The following is a 26,016-nucleotide window of genomic DNA, read 5'->3' as shown; positions in this document are numbered from 1 at the left end:
TACGCGGAGAAGGTAAAGAGACTTTAGGGATTTTATGGAGAGCAGAGAATGTTGAGCATATCAGAGTGTGTCTGACGACTCCGGCAAAGGGGACTACTTAGTCTGTCCTAGCACCGAAGTGGTGGATCGAACTTCCCCTGGGTGTCCGAATGGCAGTCGAGTTGCTCGCTGACCCATGCTGGCACTTGGGTGGTGGTGTAGCGTATGTTGAGTACTGTGGTCTCCATACTGACGTCTGTATTTAGTAGAATCTCAGCTTAGAGGTTCCTTTTGGATTCTAGTCTATACAAACTAGCTAAGGGTATTTTCTAAGTAACAAGTGAAGCTAAGTCGCTCTGGGTAAGAGCATCTGCTGAACGCCTTCAATGTAAGTATGATTGCAAAGGACATGCTTCGCACATGCATTTCTAGACAAGCTGAGAGACACAGAATGGTCACGTGGACTAAAGCAGCAGAGTAATAGTACAGGACTGTGCACAAATATGGCGTTACGCAGCTCTCACAAGACTTGTCCTCCAGAGCGCAGTTGGCAGTGTGCTAAGCCCGGAGTAGTTACGGCAGAGACAGCTCTTCTCAATAGTGATACTTAATGAAATACTTCATGTTGCTTTTGCTGGTGCGGGCCACGCTCTCACCTGGAACAAAAGGGTGGGCTTTGCTGTGGTCTGCACCTTAAGGGGCTTGAGGGCTGGGAGGCGGAGTTTGGGCCGTGAATTTATGTCATAACTCTAACACATATCTAAGCAGTTTAGGTGTCTGCAGTGTGGAACAGTGTGTGTATCCAGGCTGAAAGTATGTGCATCTGTAGCAGTGATGGACAGTGATGATGTATATGTACTACTTGTAGAGTGTTTTATCAGTCCTTAATATGATGGGCTTTTAAATTAAAGTAGACCAATCATTGCACAATGATTCAACCAAACCCCGCCCCTAATACCTACAGCTGTAGCGTACAGGAGTAACAAGAATTCCTGTGTTTTAGATACTGTATTTGTCATGTGTGCGGACTTAATAAAATGCAATGAAATGAAAACATATACTAATAGTCCCTGTAGTCCCTGTAGCTACAGTAACTCAGTACTTTTACTTTGGGTACTTGTAGTAAATGTTTATAATGGACTAGAATGTGATTTGAGGTGAGTGTGCTACGCTACAGGCATGCAGTCTGCACCACGTTAGCGCTAACTGTTCTTCATTAAGTTCTTTTACTTGTTAGCTTTATTACCTCTTCCCTCTCTAATCTCTTAAGCTTTTCCTGTTGCTCTTATGTTGATGTTTGTAATTGTAAAGAGCTCCAGCAGGGATCAGACTGACTGGCTGTAATCCGATTGCACTGAGCAATAGCGGCTCACTATGGAACCGACAGTAGGTAGATATAATAGATGTGATAGAACTGAATGTAATTGAGATTAATTCTTTGCGCAGACTAAAGCTGTGTGTGTGTGTGTGTGTGTGTGTGTGTGTGTTTGCGTAGTTGGGGGGTGGCATCTGCAGTCTTTCAGAAGGAGATTGTGTTGTCCTGCCACACAGACTCAGGGGAGACTCAATGACATCAATGCACTTCCTGTGTCCCCAGGGCGGCATGCGGTTATTGATTGCTCGTGTCTGGTTTTAATTATGCTCCAGCACTAATGAAAGGAGAGGGGCATCGGCAGACGCCGCCAATCAATCTGACGCACGAGCTGCAGACCAATCAGAGAGCAGCAAGGGTTTGGTGACCTTAGTCAGTTTCAGTGTGTTCAGATACATTGTGTCAGTGGAGTGAGCTGGTTAGTATATGATGGCTATATCTGTGTGTGTGGGTGTGGGTGTGGGTGTGTGTGTGTGTGTGTGTGTGTGTGTGTGTGTGTGTGTGTGTGTGTGTGTGTTCAGTGGGGGTGGGGCCGTGCAGGGAATATGCTCAATAGGAGCTTGCTTATGAGTGAGAGGTGATGTGTGTGTACTCCCCCTCACTCTCTCTCTCTCTCTTTCTCTCCCTCTCTCTTTCTCTCTCTCTTCTCTCTCTCTCTCTCATTTTCTCACTTTATATATTTCTCTCCCCCTCTCTCTTCTCTTCCTTTCTCTCGCAATCTTTCCTTCTCTATCTCTCTCTCTCTCTATCTCTCTCTCTCTCTCTCTCTCTCTCTCTCTCTCAATGTGTATATTGGATGTGTTTAACTCTGCAGCTGTGCACTGTTTAAGCTACCCTGCTCAACTGCAGCATGCACGGTTGTGTGTGTTTGTGTGTGTGTGTGTAGAGCGAGTCTTGTTAGACTTGAGTAATATTGGTACAGTGTGAGTTCATTACTGTGTGCAGCTTGTTTAGGTAATATTGCTGGTACTGTATGCACTGCAGAACCTCTAAAGACACACACACACACACACACACACACACTCAGATGGGATGACTCATCCTTGCTGAGCTGCAGCAGGGCTTTCCCTCTTACTCCCTGCGCATCTGTGTGTGTGCGCTTTAGCAAGTGATGAGGCATCTGGGACACAAAACACTTTACAATATACCAACTTTTCTTGCTGTTTCTCTATGTCTGTCCTAGATTGTGTGTGTGTGTGTGTGTGTGTGTGTGTGTGTGTAAACGTGCATGTATGTATTCAGCCAGTGTTTCTGAAGGCTCTCAGAGGTTCAGCACTGCTTACTGCTTTTTTGTCCTCCTTAACCTTCATTCTGTTTCTCTCCTTATTGACTCTCATCAAATCCATCATTTCACACATGAAGAACTTCTACTGATCAAACACCGCTTCACATAGGGGAACGAAGACAGAAGGAGAGAGAGCGGGAGAGAGTGTACGAGAAAGAAAATAAGAGAGTGTAATAGTGTGTAATAGTGTTGAGGGGAGAAAATTTAAAGGGAAATATAAAGAGAGAAATGGGAGGAGAGCAAGAGAGAGTGAGAGAGAAGGGAAGACAGAGAGGCAGAAAAAGAAAGAAAACGAGAGACAAAAAGATAGAGTGGCAGGTAGAAAGACAAAGAGGCAGAAAGAAAGAGAGAGACACAAAGACAGAGGGGCAAAAAGAAAGAGAGAGACATAAAGACAAAGACACATAGAGGAAGAAGGAAAGACAGAGAGGCAGGACGACAGAGGCAGAAAGAAAGGCAAAAGACAGAGAGAGGTAGAAAGAAAGAGAGGTAGAATAAAGCAGAAAGACAGACAGACAGAAAGACAGGCACAGAGACAGAAGGACAGGTAGAGAGGCAGAAAGAAAGAGACAGAGAAAAAGAAAACGAGAGACAAACAGATTGAGAGGCAGGTAGAAAGACAAAGAGGCAGAAAGAAGGAGAGAGATGCAAAGACAGAGGGGCAGAAAGAAGGAGAGAGACATAAAGACAAAGACACATAGAGGCAGAAGGAAAGACACATAGAGGCAGAAGGAAAGACAGAGAGGCCGGACGACAGAGGCAGAAAGAAAGGCAAAAGACAGAGAGAGGTAGAAAGAAAGAGAGGCAGAAAGAAGCAGAAAGACAGACACAGAGACAGAAGGACAGACACAGAGACATAAATACAAAGACACATAGAGGCAGAAGGAAAGACAGAGAGGCCGGACGACAGAGGCAGAAAGAAAGGCAAAAGACAGAGAGAGGTAGAAAGAAAGAGAGGCAGAAAGAAGCAGAAAGACAGACAGAGAGACAGAAAGACAGACACAGAGACAGAAAGGCAGAAAGAGGCAAAAAGAAAGACAGAGACATACAGACAGAGAGGCAAAAAGAAAGACAGAGACATACAGACAGAGAGACAGAAAGACAGAGACAGAAGGACATGTAGAGAGACAGAAAGAAAGAGACAGAAAAAAAGAAAACGAGAGACAAAAAAATGGAGAGGCAGGTAGAAAGACAAAAAGGCCGAAAGAAGGAGAGAGACGCAAGGACAGAGGGGCAAAAAGAAAGACAGAGGCATAAAGACAAAGACACATAGGAGCAGAAAGAAAGACAGAGAGGCTGGACGACAGAGGTAGAAAGAAAAGATAGAGAGAGGCAGAAAGACAGCTAGTGAGAGATACAGAGAGAGGTAACGGCGTGTCTGTTAGTGTGCAGGGACATTTTCTGCATAGTTGGGTAATGTGTTGTGGGGGGGACAGTTGGATCTGAGCAGCGTCTCTATTTTGGTTTAATCTAATGCGTCCAGCTAATTTCATTGGGCTCCTCTTTTACTTCAGCTGCTGTTCCTCAGCTGATGGCTGGGCTGTGGGAATCCTACACACATCTTCAGACTTTTAGAAAATCACTCTAAATGGACCTGAATCACAGGTCACAATACTTAAAATGAATAGTGATTATTAACGCTGCACAACTAGGGTGTGTGTGTGTGTGCATACTCAGTGATGTTACACTTAGTCATTGCACTTAGCGTGACCTGGGTCAAATGCCTCCCCCTCTGTCTCTTTCACATGCATTTTCACATGCTTGTTTAATTGTATGCAGCACACCAGAATGGCTGGATGTGCGTATACAGGACTGTGTGTGTGTTTTTTTTTCACATTTTCATTAGCATTTCATTTCACGGTTAAAATTAGACGAAATTAGGTTAAGAATTGAATTTCTTAGTACCTATAAGCACTTACAGTACCAGGCAAAAGACACTATCGTTTATTTATTTCATTCATTTATTCATTTTCAGTCGCAACAGCAGAAAATCTGTATTTAAGAGAAAATGACAGATGTCAGATGTTTCAGTATTGAGTGAATCCGCCTTTACCTTTATTTAACCTTCATTCTCTTCAGGAAGCTTCAGCAGTTTGATCAAATCAGATGGTTTTTTCTCACTAAGAGCTTCCTGATCAGCTCCACATCCTTTCAGACCCACAGTGTTGAGTCATCTTCTCAACACAGTGGGAGGATGGACAGAAACTCCTGTGGATTTGTTCAGATCGGAAGCAAGAGCCGAGCTCGAGAAGTTTGAGCTCCAGAGGCTGTTTATCTGATGGGGACAGTTTTGGTGGTCTATCAGGTCTTGTATGGTTGTCAGGGGTCCCTGTTTTCTCTGTATCTTTCAATCATTTTAATACTCTTTTGGAAACTTCAGTTTTATATATACTGTAGCCATAGTTATATAATACATATATAATATGTGGTGTATATTAGAAAGTTCACATTAACCACAACAATATTCTGTGACTATTAATTATGATCAATCATATGTTAACATGCTAGCTTGCACATCCTTGAAAATGGATGATCAGTTATCAGGCTGGATCAAGCGAGCTGAGAGAGGAATGTGTGAGAGAGAGGGAGATGAGGGAGGGGTAAGAGAATAAGAGTTAGTTATGAGCTTTAATCCATATTTCAGCATTAATAAAGTGTAATCTGCGTCGTTAAAAAAGTCGCTACTACGTCACTAGGCTCTGTAAAGATAGTGACCTTCAGGACGAAGTTGGGGCAAACTTGGTAAAATGATTAATAAAAGGTTAACGTGTTAAAGTTTGCAGATTAATCGTGCAGATTAATGTAAACTATGTATAATACATATGACACATATGCATGACCTTACATCCTATTAAGTGTGCATGTGTCCTTCAGTCTGTTATACTGTAAAGCCCTGACCCCTCCCCCTCCTTTTTGGAATATTTTGGGAGATCCGTCTAGACATGTGTCCTATTGACTCTTCATGCACTAGTTATGGACATACAGTATAGTGCAGCTGGCCTTAGGCCTCTCTGTCTGTGTGTGTGTGTGTGTGTGGTTCTGTGCTAACCATCAGTTTTGTAATGCTTGTACGCTTGTCATTGTGGTTGTGCTTAAAACCTCAAACGTTTGAAGAAGTCGTCACTGAAGCACTAAGGGAGAGGAGGTTTACCTCAGTCCCTTTTTACTGTAAGAGAAAAACAGAAGTGATGAAGGCGTAGTGTTTTAATCGATTGCTGCCACTTGAACCTGCTTGCATTTGTGAGCGTCCCTTAACCTGAACTAAGTGATTGTGATGTTTTTAATCTGACTTCTTGCCTTTGAATATATTTCACCTCAGGTTATATTTCTTCCATATTTTCAGTGATAAAATGATGCACAACATAGACCTTTAAATGGCCTGTATTACTCATCTTTTAAACTGTACTGTAGGGTGGGAGGTGCTACAGTTTTTCTTTGCTTACATACTGTGACTGCAAGAACAATATTACGAAGGATAGTAACGTGATGGAGACCTCTCTGGTGAGAATGTGTAACTGCACTCAGCATGTGAAAGATCACTTTTTAAATGTTTTTAGATTGTAAACAGTTTAAATACAGTTACATACTGTCCCTATTCACAATAGTGACTTTTTAGTTGAAGGCAACTTTTAATGCAGGTCAGTGTAAATAAATGAGTTTCTTAGCATTTTGTTTAGCTCATTTTTGATGAAATACTGTCACGTCCAACAATCGTAGAGAACAAAAAATAGAGAAAATATCTGAAGACTTTCTTTGAGGTGCAGCGATACAGATGTAAAGAGCTGGACTCATTGAACAACAGATAAAACACTGGCTATAACACATTAATATTATTCACTGTCTCCTCTAATCTTGCCACTTTTTTGCTGGTGACATGCACTCTCCACCAACCACAGCTCTCTTTAAGACCTCTCTTTTTTCTCCCAATTTCGTCTTGCCAATTAACTACCCCTAATTCAGCCAGCACCTCTTTTTGAGCTGCCACCGGTTTCTTAACTCCACCGCACCAGCTTACAAATGCCTGTGCCTTGAGCAATAAGGATCTTTTACCTTCCCAAAGAGAGCATGACCAGTTGTGCTCTCCTGGACTCCGGTTGCTGATAGCAGAGTGGCATGGCTTAGGATTCGAACTCGTGACCCCCTCAGGCCATAGTGGCAGTGCATTAGACCTAAGAACCTATTTAAGAACAGTTCCACATGTTATTTGCCCAGATTTTCTTTCTTCTCAGGCACTTTTAAGAATGTGTTACTGGAACAGAACCCATTATACCGCACTGACTGACGGACTCCTGTTTTGTCTCTGTTCTCTGCAGCATGTGGAGAGGGCTGAATGTGAACTGTGCTGACAGTTCAGGATACACACCTCTACACCATGCTGCGCTCAACGGGCACAGGTAAGCACACACACACACACACACACACACACACACACACACACACACACACATATCTCTCTCAATTCATGTTAGAGTTTGATTCTCAAGTACTGATCGGTGCTTGACCCACAAGTTAAATGATGGATAGTGCTGGGCTGCACATGGTAGTACTCATGTCACTGTCATGCTGCGGCTGGTGCTGTTAGTTTTACTGTATATTGTACTGCTCGACCACCATGTCTGGCTTCTGCATTTTCCGAACTGGAAGAAAGCTTAATTCAGCCACTGAAGCAGAGAAAGGCACTGTCCTCGTTCATAGACTGCGGTGACCTTCCGCACTGTGTTAGTTTAGTACCCATGAAAGTCCTGTTACACTGCTCCGAGAATGGAATACTAGAAAAGGATTGGAGTTATTTAAATATGATTTCTGAGGTACAAAAGGCCAAAACATATGAAGTGCTAGTTTTTTTCTTTTCGGTTTACTCTTCTTGCTTCACAAAATTCTGTCGTACTCTGACAAAAACTCTAATACACCAAGTTTAGGCCTGTCACAACTACTAAATTATCATCTATTCACAATTATTTAACCTGATAATTATCAAAATTGGAGCGTTTGTATGTGTTGGACACTTCCAAGTGTCCTTAGGAATCAACGATACAACAGAAACTGCTGACTGGCTCTATAACACATTTAGAGGATAAATAGGGAATTGGGCTTGTCAGTCAATTTATGGTCTCCAGGCTTCGTTAATCTCAATTATTTTTTTGGCACTTAATCATCAGCTGAAATGTCAATTCTGACAGCTCTGGCCCAAATAAATGCTATAATACACATATAAATACATAAATGTATAAATGCATAAATGGCAATTACAGTTAAAATATCAAGCTCTGATGTTTTGATTTCAACAGCTGACCCATTCACATACGACCTGGACCACAACACAAACACCTCACACACATACACACTGGCTTTTTGTAAGCCAGTTCTACAGGTGAAGTGATATGCATATTTTCAGATTCTATACGATCTCACAGCCAACTGTGCTCTCTCACGACCCTCTGGGAACAGTGGTAGAGCATTAGACCGCTGAGCAACTCGGAGCCCATATTTAAAGACATTCTATTCATTGAAATTCAAATGACTTAAAAAACTACCTAACAATTATAGATAGAGACTGTCGTGATCCCTGAATTCTGATGTCTCGAAAAATAGGTCAGCATCACTGTGTCGCTAAACTTTTTTCAACAAATATTTGGATGATATTCCAAAAAGTCTGGTGATTTATAGCTTGACATTTCCTATTTGTTTTATAGATGCTTTGTGAGTTTCTGGAGACAGAATCGTGGGAGGATCAGCTCTCTGTCTTCGTTCTTTTCTCTCTTTCTCCTGCTCTCAGTTTGCGCCTTTGTGCCTCTGCCTGTCTTTGTCTGGTCTAGTATTCCGCGCCACATTAAATCCCTGTGCCAACCAGCTGGCCTCAGCGTTCCAAGAGATTTTCAATCAATTCCTGGCCTTGCGCGTTGTGCCTGGCTGCTTCAAATCCTGCATCTCGCTTCCAAAAAAAGGATGAAACAGCCTCCTTAGAGACCTGCTTTGCTCACGTCAGTATTAATGAAGACATTCCAATGCCCAATCCTCTTCTGTCTCAAGCCAGTTGCGTCCCCACACGTTTATTCTTGATCTTGTTCCTGGATTGGGATGCAAATCTTTAAACTGTCCTTATGTGGCATTTCCTTTAAACCTTTAAAAGGTTTTGCACACATGTACTCACATCCAGTGTTAAGGAATTCATTATAAAGCAGTAATTACATCTTCTGAACAGTAAAAAGATTACTTTGCTTTACTTCCTTTCTATTCAAAGAAATCTCATGATGAAACATCATTTAAAAGGCATGTAATTAACCCTGCCCTTGCTGTGAACACAGGGGCGCATTTAAATGAAGTAGGAATCGCCTCTATTAAAGCAGCATTATGGAGAATTTGTATTTTTTAGGCACTACCAAGGGTGAAACACTTTTTTACATGCATTTCTGGACAAGCTGAGAGATACAGAACTGTCACTAAAAGTGAAAGAAGGGTGTGGGCTGACATGGTAGAGTAGTATCACAGGACTTTACACGAATATGAGTGTTTTTCTGCCGACTTCTCCAAGGTGGCTACTGCAGTTAGTAGTGTGCCAAGCCCAGAATAGTAATGACATAGAGACTATTTTTCATTTCACACATCAGTGGAGCATTAGTTTAGAGTTTAAAGCTATTATTTTAAACTAGAAATGCTACATAAGTTTGCTTGCTTTAAGCCCAATCCAGTCCTGATACTATACTTATGTTGTGCACCATGTCACTGTTTTATAGAGGTGCCATAAATCAATCATTTCTAACCTTCATCAGTCTTTATCAGAGTTTACATAGGTCTTGTTTACATAAGTGGTTCTTTAGTTTTTCTATGGCAGGGGTTTTCAATTCTGCTACTGGAGTACCACTGCTCTGCACATGGCACAGTTTCCTTGTGATGAAGCTAATGCAGAATGAAGTGTGCTGGAGCAGAAAGACTCTCCAACTTGCAGACCAGTGGTTCTTCAAGACTAGGATTGGCAGCACTATTGAGATCATCATCCTTTTGATCATCCTTACCTTTTTAATGAGGTTGACCTTAGCATTAACTGCCCACAGTTGACTACTAACAACTGCTCAGTCGACAGTCCTCATAAACATTAGCCTTGTCTTCCACCTGTAGCGTTTGGAGGCACAAATGCCAGAAGTCTACCTGATTCCAGCTCCTGCTGGAACTCTTGTGCCAGGCCAATGCTGTTAGAGGCATCTCATCCTCCATAATCGCTTGAAAGGCTTCCCCATTATCTGCTCCAAGGGCAAATTATGGCTACACTGTCAGTTTCGCTAAGAAAGTCATCAGCTGAAACGTCTTGCTCAAATCCAGGCTGAAGAAGTGTATTGACGAGACTGCTGTTAACCTAAAGCACATTAGCTGCATCACAAGCTTCAATATAGAAAATGTCCATCAAAACCCAAGCCAGCAGGCACTTCACTTGAAGAGCTCCTTTCCAAGTGCTGAATAACATATGAGAAATCAGCCACCCCATTTACTATATGTGCTGTATAGCACTATATCATTAGCACAAATTGTAAGTTCTATGTGCCCTTTCTTACATAGTCTTACGTTTACATGTAAACAGCACTGTGACTTTTTTAAATATCATATAGTTCTGACTGAATTATACGTTAGTAACTGGAGTATGTACATCATCTAATGAAGAAAGCAAGTTGGCAAAGTGTTTCCAAGACAACCTCTCTTAGTCTAACTCAGTCCAATGCTGAAAATCAGCATTGTCGTAGTGGAGTACTTATAAACACTAATATAAAAAGCTCATGAAATATGAGCACTGAGTAGCTCAGCGGCCTAATGCACTACCAATATTACCCGGGGGCCTCTCCGCTTTGCCATCAGTGGCCAGAGTCTGAGAGAGCACAGTTGGTCATGCTCTCTTAGGGTGGTTAGATGATGCTTACTCTCCTCATCACAGTGTTTGAAAAGAGGTGGTAGCTGGCTTTGCCTGTATTGGAGGAGACATGTGTTAAGTCATTACCCTCCTAGTGTCAGGAGCATTGCTAGTGCTAGGAGGAGCTACAAAGGTGTGGGTTAATTGGCAGTACCAATGAAATTGTTAAATTTTTAAGAAACAATATTAATTGTCTGAGGTGCTGTTATAAGTGCCATGCTTTACTGAAGAAATAGTCAAATAGTTGACCATGCCGCCATCTACAATTAGTCACAAATATATAATGATACTGACTCAATGATCTGCCTCACTAGAGTTGTAATCTAGTATAGCCCGTGGCACACTGAACTCACTTGGGAGGCGATCATCACAGATTCTAAAGACTCACACACGCACACACACTCACACATAACTTGCAGTCTCTAGTGTTTGCCCCATTTTCTGAGTGTTTGGATTATCATGTATCTTGACTTCTCTGTATTTTTGATCTTCTGCTTGTCCTTGGTTATTGATTTTGGTCTGCCCTGATTTTTGCTTAAACCCTGTTGACTGTGAACTTGGACGTTTTTGACAGCGCTATACACTTTGTGATTTGTGTATCCTGTAAACAAGTGATTCATTACACAAGAATAATACACTGCCATGAAGTGAGCTTGGAGGGGAGCGGGTCCGTTAGGCCCGTTTACTGTCAAGCCTTCTGGAGGTGTCATGGGTGTTGAAACACTGACGAGGAGAGGTGCCTACCTGATGACCCCTTTGAAGAGCTTGCGATGTAGTGGGTGAACAGCCTATGGGTGAAGGGAAGGTTATGTGTAACCTTAACTGTTAGGTATAGAGCACTTGGGGGCAGTGGTGGCTCAGCGGTTAGAGCTCCGGGCTGTCAAAAACAGGGTTGTGGGTTCAATTCCCGGGCTCGGCAAGCTACCACTGTTGGGCCCTTGAGCAAGGCCCTTTACCCTCTCTCCCCCACGGGCACTGGAGTTGGCTGCCCACCGCTCTGGGTGTGTGTGTGTACTCACTGACCCTAACACATGTGTGAGTGTGTGTTCACTACCAGATGGGTTAAATGCGGAGGACACATTTCGCTGTACAGTGACAAATACGTGCACCTTTTTATCTTCCCTGTTCCTGCGGAAGTGTTGCTGATCAGATCATAAATGGTCACAGCTGTTATTTTCATGTAGATAAATGTGTAATGATGGGTGAAAGTATTGCTGATTGATCATAGACAGCCACAGCAACATAGGAAGGGAGGTTGATACCTAATAGAGCTTCTGATGTAGTGGGTGAGTAGGGGAAAGGGAGGGGCTGGGGCAAATGTGTAACCCCAGTGCAGGGTTATGTCATCTTTCCTTTATTATGTTACTTACTAGATCATATTCCTTTTCAAATGTAGGTTCATATTCCATTACCATATCATACTCAATTGCAATATCATAGTCCATTACAATGTCATATTCCATTTCATACTCCATTACAATATCATATTCCATTACATTACCATATTCCATTGAAAATGTAGGTTCATACTCCATTACAATATCATATTCAATTACAATACCATATTCCATTTCAAATGTAGATTCATAGTCCATTACAATATCATATTCAATTACAATACCATATTCCATTTCAAATGTAGATTCATAGTCCATTACAATATCATATTCCATTACACATGTAGGTTCATACTCCATTACAATTTCATATTTTATTACAATACCATATTCTATTGAAAATGTGAGTTCATACTCAATTACAATATCATATTCCATTACAATACCATATTCCATTGAAAATGTAGGTTCATACTCCATTACAATATCATACTCCATTATGATATCATACTCCATTACAGTATCACATTGCATTGCAAATGTAGGCCCATATTCCATTAAAATATCATATTCAATTACACATGTAATAAAATAACTAGTCTTCAGCTAGTATCTTTCTGGGATCAATAAACCCGTAGCTCTGGACCTTGTAAGGGATCAATAAGTATGTGGAGTAAAAAGGGTTTAAAATGACAAGGCTTTCAAACACTAAGTAAGCAACTGCATAGAGAAATAGCAAATATATACTTATTATTTATGAGTATTAGAATTATCCGCTAGTCTTATAATATGTTTAAAGTATAATAGTAATAGAAGGCAATAAATATTATTGTCACGTTAAACATTCATATCTGCACATGCACTAATGTGATAAGGAAAATAAAAGCACCTAGAGCATCTGAATTAATTATCAAAAATAATAGTGGTTCCAGATAAAATCATAATTTATTCTCTCTCTCTCTCTCTCTCTCTCTCTCTCTCTCTCTCTCTCTCTCTCTCTCTGTGTGTATTAGGGATGTGGTGCTGAAGCTGTTGCAGTTTGAAGCGTCCACTAACATGGCAGACAGTAAAGGATGTTTCCCGTTACACCTGGCCGCCTGGAGGGGAGATGTGGACATCGTCCGAATTCTCATACACCACGGCCCCTCCCACTGCAGGGTCAACGAACAGGTATGCAGACGCACACTTACTTAGTTGTAATTCACTGATTACGAACATGGCTGCGTGTGCTGTCATTTTATCTAGATAATTTACTGCTTATTCAGACAGCTTACAGGAAGCCACACTGAGGGAGTGTGTGTGTGTGTGTGTAAGGGTAAGCTAGAGTAATCATTCATAGTGTCTGGAGGATGTTTATGATGATTCAGGCCTCACCCACCCTCCCAGAATGACAGCAGCCAGTAACTTATACTGTGCATGTGTGTGTGTATCGGAGTATGTGTGTATGTGATGTCATCTCTTACTCATGGTGTTTTATCTGTTCTCTGTAAAAACGTAACTCATAGGCTGAGGAGGCTCTTTGGTTAAGATAGCTAATAGAAGCATAAATTGTTGTTCACAAACACACACACACACACAGTGACAGAGGGATTATTATATGGCAGTGAGATGCTTGTCGGTCTCCATGGAGTGTGCATTACTCATATATACGCAAATATTATGCACATATTCTGATGTACCGCCACTGTCTTTAAATCACCACTGCTGTTTACTGCCCTTTTATGGGGCCATCGCTTAGAGCTAACTGTTTTATACTTACTATCCTGGGACATATGCACAAACACACTCACACACACAATCACACACACACACACACACACACAAGCACATGCGGACGTAAACAGAATGGGGAACAGAAACGGGTGCAGAGAGTGTCCTGAGTTTGTGAACTCAATTAGCTGAATGGCTCTGAGGTATTAGTCTGTGATCAAGAATGCACAAATACACACTGTGTGTGTGCTTGTGTTAATGAGATGTTGTTTACATATGCATTTCGAAGCATTTGTATGCCTTAGTAATTGTGTGTGTATATGTGTGAATGTGTGTGTGTGTGTGTGTGTGCGTGTACATCACTGCTACACTACCAGCAAACGTTTCAGAGACAGAAAGTCAATCCACCCTCTCAATTCATCTCCAGTGCAGAGAGCAGCACGTCTCAGCACTGTAATGGAAAACTGCTGCCACCCAGAATGACTGATTCTGAGCGCCTTGTAGACCTGGAGAGCAGAAAGAGAGGCACTAGGCAGAGCAGGCAGATTATTGACGATGAGATGTAAATGAGCTCTATTTTGATTGCCAGCTAATAAAAAAGGTGTAAACATTACTTAACGTGTGCAGTATATGTGCACACAGGTGGAAAACACTGTGGGTGAGTATCATAGACTCTGAATACTTCCCATGAGCTTTACTTGTTAATGTTAACCTTTTTTATTCAGACCAGGGATGGCCAACCTTAGCCCTTGGTTCCCCACCCCTGATTTAGACTTTGAGAGACCTTCAGTCAGTTGACCCACTTGGCAAAGTCCTTACACTTTCACATATATTCACAAGTTTTTCTTCAGCGTAGTGTTTCATCTAATTGGCGGTTTAGCTTGATCACACAGAGATGGATGAACTTTTTAGCAAGGGAGGTGTCTCAACAGGAGAGAGTGTGTTGGTTACTAAGTGAAAGAACTATCAGACCCAGGCCATTAATTCAGGCACAGCTGCTAATTATGTACTGGGAAGTAAGTACTGGGGTGGCATGCTATTTTTTTTTTCCTGTTTTTAATATCTCATATTTTGTATGATTTGAAACACTGCCCTCTACTTGCAGTAAAATTAAGAGCCGCATCTGCCTCTCTCCTCTGTGATGCTGCTCATGCTGCAGGATTGGGCTTGCTGTAAAGCTTTGGCTGGGTTTTATGGAGAATATTACAAAGGTCTCATCTTGGAAGCGAAGCTGAGCTATTTTTAAGTTAATTGTGTGAATTTAGGTCACTTAACTTAGCTAATTAAAAAAAGGCAGTCTCACTTTTACACCCCTACAATTTCCTAGCCAGTCTTTACACAGAAAACAACGAGCAAGAAAGAGAGAGGTCTGTCTTTGCGGGCGAGCGTGTGTCTATTTTTTCTTTTTACGACATTTGTGTGGGTTTATGCATGACTGTACCTTTAAGAGTGATATATGCAAATGACGTCTGCTCTGATTGGATGTTCCTCATTCAAAAAGCAGTCCAAGCTGAAACACTTCTAGGTGTGTCCCACCTCAGGGGCTGCATCCTTTGAAGGACGCGGCCATCGAAGACTTGGCCTTCTAAGACTGTGATGAGTGCGTAGGCCGGACCGAAGTTAGACAGTCTACAGTCCACATCCCAGACTGTAATGTTACATGCATACATATTCACAAAATAATAAATATATATATATATATATATATATATATATATATATATTTTTTTTTTTTTTTTTTTTTTTTTTTTTTTTTAATAAAAATATTAAAAAGTGTGTTTATTGACATCCTTGCCGACACGCAATGAATCTCGGGATATGTTGGCTGGCAAAAGATCCACCTGTTGGATCATTTGTTGCCATAGAAAAGAAAGATGGGTTTCTCTGCCAAATACGAAGGAGCCTTCGAAATGGGACAGCCTTTAAATACAGCCTCCGAAGGATGCAGCCACTGAATTGGAACACACTGCTGTTGGAAGGGGCGGACCTATGCATTTTGTGACATCACAAATTCAATGCATCCAAAACAGGCTGTTTTCCTGTATAGAAGGTGTGCACTGGGGTGGCTCTGTAAGATGACAGGAACACACTCATACATTACATTAATGTTTCAGTCAGAGACATCACACTTGAGTTGTGCTGTGTTGTATCATTCCCCTGATGGAACCCATGGCTCACATTTTTTTTTTTTTTTTTGTGAGCAGAATGAATTCACTTGCTCAAGCTTGTTGAGAAACTGGAGCAGACAGCATCCAGCCGCATTAGCCGGACGCTGTGACAGCCTCTTTGTTCTTCTCTGTATCATAGAAAATTCTGCCAGTCGGGCAGGATTTTGGGACAGGACACCACCAGTCTTGTCTGAGTCAAATGCCTACCAGCAGAGCTTTGTCCATCTGGCTTTTGAAGGCAGTGTGGTGTACTCTCCTTTGTTGCCCTACATTGCCCTACATAATTGAAAGTGTCATCTTCAAGGCACTCAGCAGACATAGATCACTTTGGGTATGTATGTTATTATTGGGGATTGCTTTAACTTAATATTTAATTCCTGACAAAAAAAACAAAAACAAAAACTGTGTAGTCATTATATATTCACTCTCTTGCCAATAGGTCTTTCTAGCTCTGCTGGCTTCTCTCCACTGGCTTCCTGTAGCTGCTGCCCACGTCAGATTTAAAACCCTGATGCTGGCCTATATAGCCAAGAATGGACCAGCCCCTCCTTACTTGATGGCAATGGTCAAAAGCCGATCCGCACCAAGAGCCCTTCCAGCTTTAAATATGGCTTGGCTTGACCCACCATCCCTTAAGGTCCACAGTAGACAAGCGTCCAGGCTTTTTTCTGTCCTGGCACCGTAGTGGTGGAACGAACTTCTCCTGGGTGCCCGAATGACAGAGTCGCTCGCTGTCTTCAAACGCAGACTGAAGACCCACCTCTTCCAAGAGCACTCGTGAAGTGTGGTTGATTATAGCGGTCTACATACTGACTTTTGTATTTAGTAGCGTCTAAGCTTTCTTTTGGATTCTAGTCTATACAAACTTGCTAAGGTATTTTTAAAGTAAAGAGTGAAGCACTTTTGTAAGTCGCTGGGTAAGAGCATCTGCTGAATGCCTTTAATGTAAATGTGAATATAAATTCGCTAGCATCTAGTTTGCTTACATTTGTAGAGGTTATTTCTAATCTTTTGTGAAGTACCTTGGTAAAGCCTATCTTAAACTCTGTTTATTTACTGGCATCTTTATGTTTAAAGCCTTATTTGAGCTGGATTAGTTTTACCTGAGGAGGAGAAGTGATTGGAAAGATGAGCAACAAAGTCTGTCATTTTAATCCAGTATGGATCTGTGAGGTCTGACGTTTTTATAAGCCTGCTTAGTACTGGAGTTCTGGAGTGAATTATTGTCTATAATCCACCGATTACACCAGAATGGTGTTCAAATCAATTACACTGTATTGTAATACAGACAAATGCACAGAATTAAAGACAAGCCAATAAAAAGGGGCACATTTCCTTTAGTGTAGTGATGTGACTGTGATGGGTAGTGTAGTGGTGAGTATATACAGGTATCGAATAGGTATAAAGCATGACTGGCTTACCATACACAAACCTGAACTCCACCAGCTAGACATCCATCAGTATGTGTGTAGTTTGAGCTGGATTTGGATTTGACCATGAATACGAAGAGCAAAGCTACATGCTCATCCGACTGTGGAAAAACCCTATTGATGTGGTTCATTAAGGATTTTGAGGTGTGTTTAAGGTCATTATTCTATAGTAGCCATCCCTTTTTCATCTTCAGCTGTTTTGAAAGCATTGCTTGTATCCAGAATTTGTTGAAACACTTCTAGTTGTGTCCCACCTCAGGGGCTGCATCCTTTGAAGGACACGGCCGTCAAAGACTTGGCCTTCTAAAGCTGTGATGACTGCATAGGCCGGACCAAAGTTAGAGAGTCTACAGTCCACGTCCCAGACTGTAATGTTACATGCATACATATTCACAAAATAATGATAAAAAAGAGTGTTTATTGACATCCTTGCCGACATCCTTGCATTGCTTGTATCCAGAATTTGCTGGTGTTTAATTGATTACATTCTCCCCCCTGCCAGCGAAATGCTCTCCATGCTGCTGGCTGCAGTACAAACCCAAAGCATTATCAGCCCACACACACTCTAAAATAGTAAAATTGCAAAAGTATTTGATATGTATTATTTATTTACTTATTTTAAAGAATAAAATGTAAATAAGAAAAAGAAAAAAAAATATTATATATATATAACTTTAACTATGCCTGGAAATCAGGTCTAATTTTGCTCACTTAGCTATTCACATTGACAGAAATTCTGACCAGAACATTTGCAGGCCACTATGCATATATCAACTTGTATGTATAACTAAATGGACTACATGGTCTCACTACAACCCCTTACCTATGCAGACACTGCTGCTACACTGGGGATATGGACAATCATTACAGATGTATGCATCTCGTCCACTAGGAGGCGTACATAAAATCATATCAAGAGGTTGGACATTAAAAACCTAACTTCCAGATTGGGCTGATCTTAATTGCTGGAAGACTGGAAGACAGTATGACCAGATCTTTGTCTATTTAACAGAAAATGAACACAGTTGTACTCTGATATATCTTTTATTGAAGAAATGCTGTCAAGACCCAAGAGAATTGATGTAGAAAGATAAGAAATAGTAAATAAGTATATGATTTAGGGAAAATAATGCCGATATCCTCCAGAAAACACTTTCTGTAGCTTCTGAGCAGACCATTTTTACAAAGGTTAGTTACAATTACAGTATTACGTGAGACAGTCAAACATGCCAGATGTGTTTTTTAGGGAGGGTTCTTTATTGAGGGTGTGTACATGACATCACAGGTGGCAGGAGTCACTGTGGCCATGCCCACTGAGTGGCATAAAGACAGACTAAGTGGCAGAAAGAGCTGTTGTGTGATTGACTGATTTAGCAGGAATTCAGAACGATCCTTTTACAGACTGCTGAAACTAATAAATTGCTGCAATTCACACGAACTAATGGAATCCACACACTGAGTAAGAGGAAAAGCTAGCAAACCTAGATAAGCCAGTCTACTAAATGAGCCTCGAAACTGTGGAAAACACTCCTAAGACCATTCACTCCACTTTGTGCTCTCAGATATGAGGCTTTATCCTCTAAACAGGTGTGATTTGACCCGCAGTTAGCTGGACTTGCCAGGCTAGACATTGATGTCCGTGGAGAAGTGGTTCTTTGGTAATTTGGATGAATTGCTGAGTCCAGCTGCCTTTAACTTGCGCAGATAATGTTGTTTCATCCCTGGTTTTTCCTAGTAAACTCAGGGCGTGTTCCAGCGAGAATTTGGCGTCAATGCATACTATAATACTGAAAAGAGCTGCTTCCCTCCTAGCAACCAAAAAAAAAGATTCTATGTAGAGTTATCTATATAAGGTACCACCCATTTACCACCCACCGTGCAAATGACCATTCAAGCATCCCGATATATAGAACAGATATGTCATCATTTGAGACTTGAGATTTGTCCCTTCGTTTGATCAGAAATTCAACATTTTGCATGCATGGACTATCAAAACATTTGTCATTTCCGACATCTTTCAAACACTGTTCGATTTTAGACTGTGGCATACAGACCAAAAGCACACAATGTGTGTGATGTTTATAAACAACGAACAAACCAGGATGAAATATTAAGATAAAGAGTGGACCTGGGGTCTCAGCCCAATGACTTCCCCCTATAGTTGCATTCTGTATGTCTATAAGTTAAACGTGCCACAGAATGGATGTTCTTTAAGTATGTGGCTTTAGTTGGGCCGTTTACATTGCTATGATTTGACCTTAGAATATTTTTTATGAAGGGCCTGTGCACAATTTGTGTTGCTGTCTTTTCTGAGCACTGTGCAGTTAGCTAGCTGAGCTGGTTCGCTAGAGATGATACCTGGTTGGCTAGGCTTAGCTTTTATCCTGGTATGGATACATGTTGCTTTGTCGTTCACTGCTTTTGAGCTCTCCTGCTGAGGACACTGCCACAAGAAAAGGCCTGCTTTTCTCTCCAATGTTACCTATGAACATCGTGGGTAAAGACTGCAGGTATCAATTACATTTGATTTTCCTGAAGTGGCCTTTGCATTTTACCGCATTGCAGCTTTAGGCATCGAAACACTTTCGCTAGTGGGCTGGGTGTGTGTAAACTGTTTTTGGGGGTGGGAATAAACTGTCAACACTGTTATGTAACAGTTTGGGGGTTTTGGAATCGGCTCGTTTTCCAGCTCTGTTTTGCTTAAGCAGACAGAACAGTGTTTGAGGTTCACAAAACTGGAAAAATGGACTAGATGTTAAAGGTCATGTCTGAAGAAATGGCTTGCCTGAGTTACTGGCCTGAGATCACTCCACAGTGTTTCAATGAGGGTGATATAAATAACTTGGTTGGGATAAATCCGTTCTCATGCCCCTGAGTGGTTAAATGGTTTCTTTACCCTTGGACGTTGCTGTCACCGCCAGCTTAGAGGTCACATAGCCAGGTATTGCATTCAGACCGTTACTTACTACGCACAGACTGGCTGAGTGGGATTTGAGGCATTATCCGTACGTTTTTCTGCGAGTTTACCATCAAAATAAAATGTCCTCCCTGCCTTTGTTTTCTGTACTCTATGATCTCTTGCATTATACAGGCCTCGTATTAAAACTTTGAATGTCATTCCTGCTCTGCTGTGCCTCCCTGGCTTTTAGTGGCCAATGGCTAGGCACTGTTAGCCTCTGCCTGCAGCTTGCGGATGGGATTTGGAAGAGTAAATGAATCCCTGAGTGCCTGCAGGATAAATGACTGCGCTAACAGCTTACAAGACATCCTCTTTCTGTTGAATAAATCAAAATCATCTTCTATTAAAGTCAGCGCCACTGTGAATTATGGTGAACTCCATCATTCAGAAGTGCACTTTCCTTCAGTGGCTTTTATAATTTCGCTCTCGACGACTGATACACATGGTTGGTGTGTGATAGTGTGCCTGTAGTTTTATATTGAGGTCTTTCAAAAGGGATCAACTGAAGATAAACTACATTTTTTCATTTCATTTATCTTCATACTACTGGTTTATCTTTCTCCGGCTCGGTGTGTCTGTGTGTGTGCAGCCTCTGTAATGTGGTCGGAACCCTGGAATGTGAAGGATGTGACAATATGTGATTTGATGAGTGTTGGTGCTTTGCTGACAGGTAGTGCAGAGAGGAGCAGGCTTACTGTGGATGAATTAACCCTCAGAAGTCTCAGTGATCTGCAGAATTCACAGCTCTACAGTATAGAATCACTATTGATTATTTCTCAAGAAATGAAAAATCTCTGTGGAAAGTGCAGTGCAAACTTTCAGTCAATAGCAGGTTGTGTTTGTGAATAGATACAATGCTGAAAATGGCTTATCAAGAAATAGAAACTTACTGAGTTTTTGTACTTACAATGCTCTGCTTGTTTCTCTACAGTGCGAATGGATTTTAAAATATTTCGCAAGAATCAGGCAGTGCCTGCATAACCATTTTGTCTAATAACTCTGTAATTTAGCTTTCATTGGCATTAAACACGTCAAATATCGAGTTCCTATCACCACCACTCTGAATCATGTCTGAATAAGTATAATCAGTAATTTTAGCCTAAAATACTGCCAGCGATACAAGTGATTTCAAACAGTTGAAATTCTAATTGCGCAGATCAACTTTACAGTTTTTACCAGTCATATCAGATCTATAAAGATATTCTGACTAGTCATATTGCGGATATCACAAGTAAAACTCAAACTCAATCTCTCAAGAACTGTGATGTAGTTTTTAGTAGGGATGCACCGGTCCAATACTTGGATCGGATATTGGTCCCGATACTAACAAAATTAGCTGGACCGGGTATCGGATTATTAGTCTGATCCAAAGGGCCGATCCATTCACGGAACCTGACGATGTTCTAGGCTTCATAATCCAGGATCAGAGCAACCTACATACATCATACACATATCATAGCAAACAGCAAGACTCTCCCTATCTAACCAGCCCCCCTCAACCTGTCATCAACTATCAGCGAGTAATCCAGCTTTTTTTTATATAAGGAGAACTGAGAAGGGAGCTGCTAGCTCCTCTTTAGTTAGTTTAGACAGACTTCAAATTTCAGAATAAAAGTCCTGAGCCAAGGTCCAGCACAGCTATTAATTTTAGTGACCAATAAACAGAAATTGGGTTCATTTATATCAGTGTTCATTTGTCATATTTATTTTACAAAGTTAGTAAAGTAATGATTACGTTAATCCTGATGCCTTAGGTCTCTACCAGATAGTCAGGTATATGGTTTATTAATCGGATCAGTACCAGGTATCGGCCGATATGCAAAATTCATGTATCAATATCTGTATCGGAACAGAAAAAGATGGATCGGTGCATCCCTAGTTTTCAGTAGTAAAAAAATCTTGTCTCAGATGTTAGCTGTGAACTTTTTCCTAGTAATTATATCTGATCTACAGATCCATGAAGATCCTCTGACTAGTCACATTACCAGGACGACATATCTTTGTAATGTAACATTTACTAGTACTATGTTACCATTGATTTACAGGGAATCTATGTTGTAATTATAGTTAAAGATATCTACTTTGTAATTCTGACTAGTAAAAGCTCTAAAGAATTTTAGATATCAATAATATTGTTATTACTCAAAACTCAAATTGTAGATATTTCAAATTCTGCAAATTGTGAATGCATATTAGTACTAGTTTTTTGAATTAGCTTTTGTACTAGACAGAATTCTTGATTCTCAAGATATGTAAAAATACTATGTGCAATACCCCCCCCCCCCCACACACACACACATGTGCAATTAAGAGTCATTTGCAGGCCTGTAAATAATAGTGTTATTGCTTTTTTACTTCTTATTTATATTGTGTATATAGTGTAATTTATTTATCTACGTTTGAGTGTCTTGCTATCCCTGTCTGCTGTGACACTGAGAATTTCCCCACTGTGGGACTAATAAAGGATTATCTTATTTTATCTTATCTTATGTGAATCTGTATGTGTTCCTAGTCAGAATTACAGTGGAGATATCTGGTATTACAAGTATCTACTTACTTATACTTAGTAATAGTTATAGATATCTGTGACTGGAGTTTGTACCAGTGCAAATCTAATCACAGATAAGAGAAAGTATAATTCCCTGCAAAACAATGATAACATATGACCAGTCAATATTACAGCAAGGGTATGTGGTTCTGGTAATTTAACTTGTCAGAATGTCTTTATAGATCTGTAGTATATGATCTGATATTATTACTATATATTACCTACGTCTTATTACTTATTACTTTGCTGGTGTGATTTCAGGCACCGGCCATGTAACATAATTTTGACTAGTCCTATTTAAACACTGATTTACCTGGAATCTCATACCTATACTTACATTTTCACAAGTAAGAGGTTTCATTAAAGGTACCTGCATAATTATATATGACCTACATAATTTTAATGTTGAAAATACTGAGTTGTATCGCTGTCTTGTGTCGTAATGGCTTTCCCTTAAAGTGTATGGTTTTACATCGTAATGATTTATTTATGACATGATTTAATGGAATTTCAATTCATAATTATCAATTCAAAAATACAGTTATTTCCCTCGCAAAGAACAAACAAGAAACAAGTGGGGAGATTTCTGAGGAGTGCAGACTTCACACTTTTTAAATAGATATCACATTTGTGTTTGCCTGTACAACAGGTGATCTGTCATCAGCTGGATTTGACGAAAAGCTGAGGTTGATGTCTGTATTGTTTGTATAGTTTTATAGACACTGAAATATGTCTTATGTTTTTGCCTTGCGTTCTTTCTGATTATTTTCCTTCCTAATGGGGGGCCCAGTCCTGGTCTGGGAGATCACCCTGCAGATCACTGGGGCCAGGTTTAGGCACCCCTGATATAGAGGTTAAAATCTTCTGCAGGAGAGAAGCTGTGTGAGAGAGAATGTAGAAGTTGTATGACTTTGTGAGTCGACACTATGTGTAATATATATAAGAGTGTGTGTGTGTGTGTGTGTGTGCGGGTTTGTTTGTGGGTATATAAGAGACTTAGCCAGTGTGTGATAGTGGGCTTGAGTATGTACTCTATGTGATTATGTAGTAGTGTGTGTGTGTGTGTGTGTGTGTGTGTGAGTTTGAAACTGAGACTAAGACTGAGAGGATGTGTGTGTGTGTGTGTGTGTGTGTGTGTGTGTGTGTGTGTGTGTTGCTTTCTCCTCCCCCGGGTTGGAGACGCAGCTCAGGAATGTTTTGTTTTCTGGCTGAGAGAGAAGGAGAGGTTACGCCATTCACTCTGCCTCCAGACCCCTACAGCCCTCCAGAGAATACACACCATGCTCCCCCATCTTTCTCCCACTCTCCCTCTCTCTTTCTCTTTCTCTCTCTCTCTTCTAAACACACACACTCTCCCACTGACTCCCACTTAAATATATAATAAAGTGCTATACAGAATTTCCTTGATTTGAATATGTGCACCATTTCCATTCCCCCCTGGTGGGCCGAGGTCAGTAGTGTGAGGTCACTTCCTGTGTGTATGTGTGCTTGTGTAAGTAAAACCATGTGTTTCTCTGTGTGACCGTCTCTGTATCCGCCTCTGTGGGTAAGCATGCCTTGTTTGGGCAAGCCACCGTTCCCCAATCTTCTTACAGTGCCACCAGGAGACTTCACACACTTAGCTGCCTGTGAGAGTTACACTACAGGGGAATCTGATGTGGACCTGCTCAGGCCTGGCTAGTGAAGCACACAGTCGTGTGAAAAAGAGAACCCATGTAACTTTTATTAACATATTTGAACACTTCTGGACATTTGATCTTTATTTAAACAATATTGGGAGATGGGGGTAATATAACTAGACACATAAAACTGAAAAAACTTAAATGAAAATATCATTTGTAATGAATAGAAATGCAATTTTGTAAAAAGTAAGTTTATTAATACATGACAATGTGTAAATAAATTTGCTCTTGATTGTTGACATGTTATCACTTTGATTGATGTTTTTTTTCCCCCCAAGTTATTGTTCAGTTAAAAAAAATAGTCCTGCTCTAGTGTGCGCTTTTTGGCCTAAACAAAATTCTTAGGGTTTTATTTCCACACAGTAAATTCCCTATATCCCGAGTTCTCCTGTCTAAACAAGGAAGGGTGCAAATTATTTCACATGACCATAGAGGTGAACAATCTTCTCAATTTGTCATGAATTAATGAGGAGAGTATAGGCCAGATCTGGCCATGTTACTGCTAGTTTGTTACACTGCTACCAGTTGCTTGTCCAATTACTTAAATAATTTTCTTTTGTTTTTTATTTGTGGTTTTTCACCCATTTTCTCCTCAATTTGGATCACCAGTTACCCAACCCATACATATTCTCCCCCTCCTGACACTGGAAGAGAGAAGGGTGTATGACCTAACCCTTGACTTTGACACACGCCTCCTCTGACCCATGCAGTAGCCAGCCAGCACCTGTGCAATGTCACCAGGCAACCAACTCACTCAGAGGAAAGCGGTGTGTACCTGGCTCTGATGCATCGGTCAGCAGACACCAGTGTGGGCCAACATTGCACTGGAGTGAAGTAGGGAGAAAGTGCCATCTACCCACCCTGTAGAGAGCAAGGCCAACGGCACCCTTTAAGTTCCGGCTGCCGATGTCTCGAACCGAACGATCCTCCGGTCATAGTGACAGCACCTTATTCCACTGGACCACTCTGACCCATTAATTACTGTGGAAACGGAGGGATTGTAAAAATTGTCTGTCATTTCTTTATTGCTTTACTTTGGAAATTGTTTCACTGTCCGAATATTTATGGAGCTGACTGTATGACCATGCTGACATGCACTAATGCAGAAAAGGTATTAAGCATTAACCAGTTTTTAATGAGTGCAGCTCAAAGATTCATCTTCAGTGAACTAATATAATAATACCTTACATATCATAAACTGAAAAAAATGATCTTCTATGATGCGTCTTTTTGTCGCTACAATGCTGCTGCTGTCTGCTGCAGCCTGCACACAGCTTTGACTGAGCGTTTCCTTTCTGCCTGACTAAAGTGTATTGATAGTTTTTTTACAATCACATGATGTATGATGTGCTTCTGTGTCTGTATGTGTGTGTGTGTGTGTGTGTGTAATGTTCCAGTTTTTCTCTGGCAGAGTAACTTTGACATTAATCAAGTGAAGAGTAGGAAATAACACCTTCCATTCTTCCCCATCTCTCTCTCTCTCTCTCTCTCTCTCTCTCTCTCTCGCTCTTTCACACTCTCTTTCTCTCTCTCTCTTTCTCTCTCTCTAAGCGCGCACATACACTCATCAGATTTGGAGGAGAACAGGGCTGTTGTACAGGTGTGGTAGAGTTGAAATTGGTTGGGGTAGTTGGGGTTGGTGGTGTTTT

The 26,016-nt window shown here is 41.0% G+C and overlaps 1 protein-coding gene across 7 annotated transcripts in view; it reads left to right on the top strand.

The window, feature by feature from the left end:
- Positions 1–26,016, top strand: part of anks1b (ankyrin repeat and sterile alpha motif domain containing 1B) — a 261,246-nt gene that overhangs the window by 57,260 nt on the left and 177,970 nt on the right. For all 7 annotated transcript variants that reach the window (XM_072672508.1, XM_072672507.1, XM_072672509.1 and 4 more), the window contains exons 2-3: positions 6,950–7,030; positions 12,884–13,040. In XM_072672508.1, the coding sequence (XP_072528609.1) occupies positions 6,950–7,030; positions 12,884–13,040 (238 nt within the window). The remainder of the gene's footprint in view (positions 1–6,949; positions 7,031–12,883; positions 13,041–26,016) is intronic.

The sequence above is a fragment of the Salminus brasiliensis genome, chromosome 2, assembly GCF_030463535.1.
Source record: "Salminus brasiliensis chromosome 2, fSalBra1.hap2, whole genome shotgun sequence".
NCBI lineage: Eukaryota > Metazoa > Chordata > Actinopteri > Characiformes > Bryconidae > Salminus > Salminus brasiliensis.
The sequence above is the reverse complement of the archived record's forward strand: the minus strand, read 5'-3'. Positions and strand labels throughout refer to the sequence as shown.